General features: G+C 48.5%; 1 protein-coding gene across 1 annotated transcript; it reads left to right on the top strand.

Annotated features, from left to right (window-relative positions):
* The first annotated feature begins 68 nt into the window (after nucleotides 1-68).
* LOC103399741 (ras-related and estrogen-regulated growth inhibitor-like protein) lies at nucleotides 69-443 on the top strand. The gene has a single exon (XM_008338376.3). The coding sequence runs from the start codon at nucleotides 134-136 to the stop codon at nucleotides 413-415; it is 282 nt and encodes a 93-aa protein (XP_008336598.1). The 5' UTR covers nucleotides 69-133; the 3' UTR covers nucleotides 416-443.
* The last annotated feature ends 17 nt before the right edge of the window (nucleotides 444-460 follow it).

Genomic DNA, 460 nt, shown 5'->3' with positions numbered 1-460 from the left:
TCGGCAGATCAGATATCGGCAAAAAGTCAACATCGGACATCCCTAATTAATATGCAATCATCTGGATCGTCACAGTCGTTCATAAGGAAGGGCCGTAGAAAAGTACTGAGTCTGTCTTTCCGTCCGCAGGGACATGGACTCGTTCATGTTTTTGGTGGGCAACAAACAGGACCTGTGCCACATGAGGGAGGTTCAACATGAAGAGGGCCAGAACCTGGCCGCTGAACTCCACTGCCTTTTCTTTGAGCTGTCAGTTGCTGAGCACTACCAGGAGGTGGCGCACATATTCTCCAAGATGGTGCGCAAAGCCATCGCAACCAGAAAAGCCAAGGAGCGAAGACGACGCCCTAGCGGCTCCAAGTCCATGGCGAAACTGATCAACAATGTCTTCGGCAAAAGGAGGAAATCAGTGTAAATCTGTGATCGTTAACATTGTTTACATTTGTTTTGACTAGCCTTT

The sequence above is a fragment of the Cynoglossus semilaevis genome, unplaced genomic scaffold (genome assembly GCF_000523025.1).
Source record: "Cynoglossus semilaevis isolate Cse_v1.0 unplaced genomic scaffold, Cse_v1.0 C18770031, whole genome shotgun sequence".
NCBI classification, from domain to species: domain Eukaryota; kingdom Metazoa; phylum Chordata; class Actinopteri; order Pleuronectiformes; family Cynoglossidae; genus Cynoglossus; species Cynoglossus semilaevis.
The sequence above is the reverse complement of the archived record's forward strand: the minus strand, read 5'-3'. Positions and strand labels throughout refer to the sequence as shown.

Coding starts and splice junctions, on each gene's coding strand:
- LOC103399741 (XM_008338376.3), top strand. CDS start 134: ATGGACTCGTTCATGTTTTTGGTGGGCAACAAACAGGACCTGTGCCAC.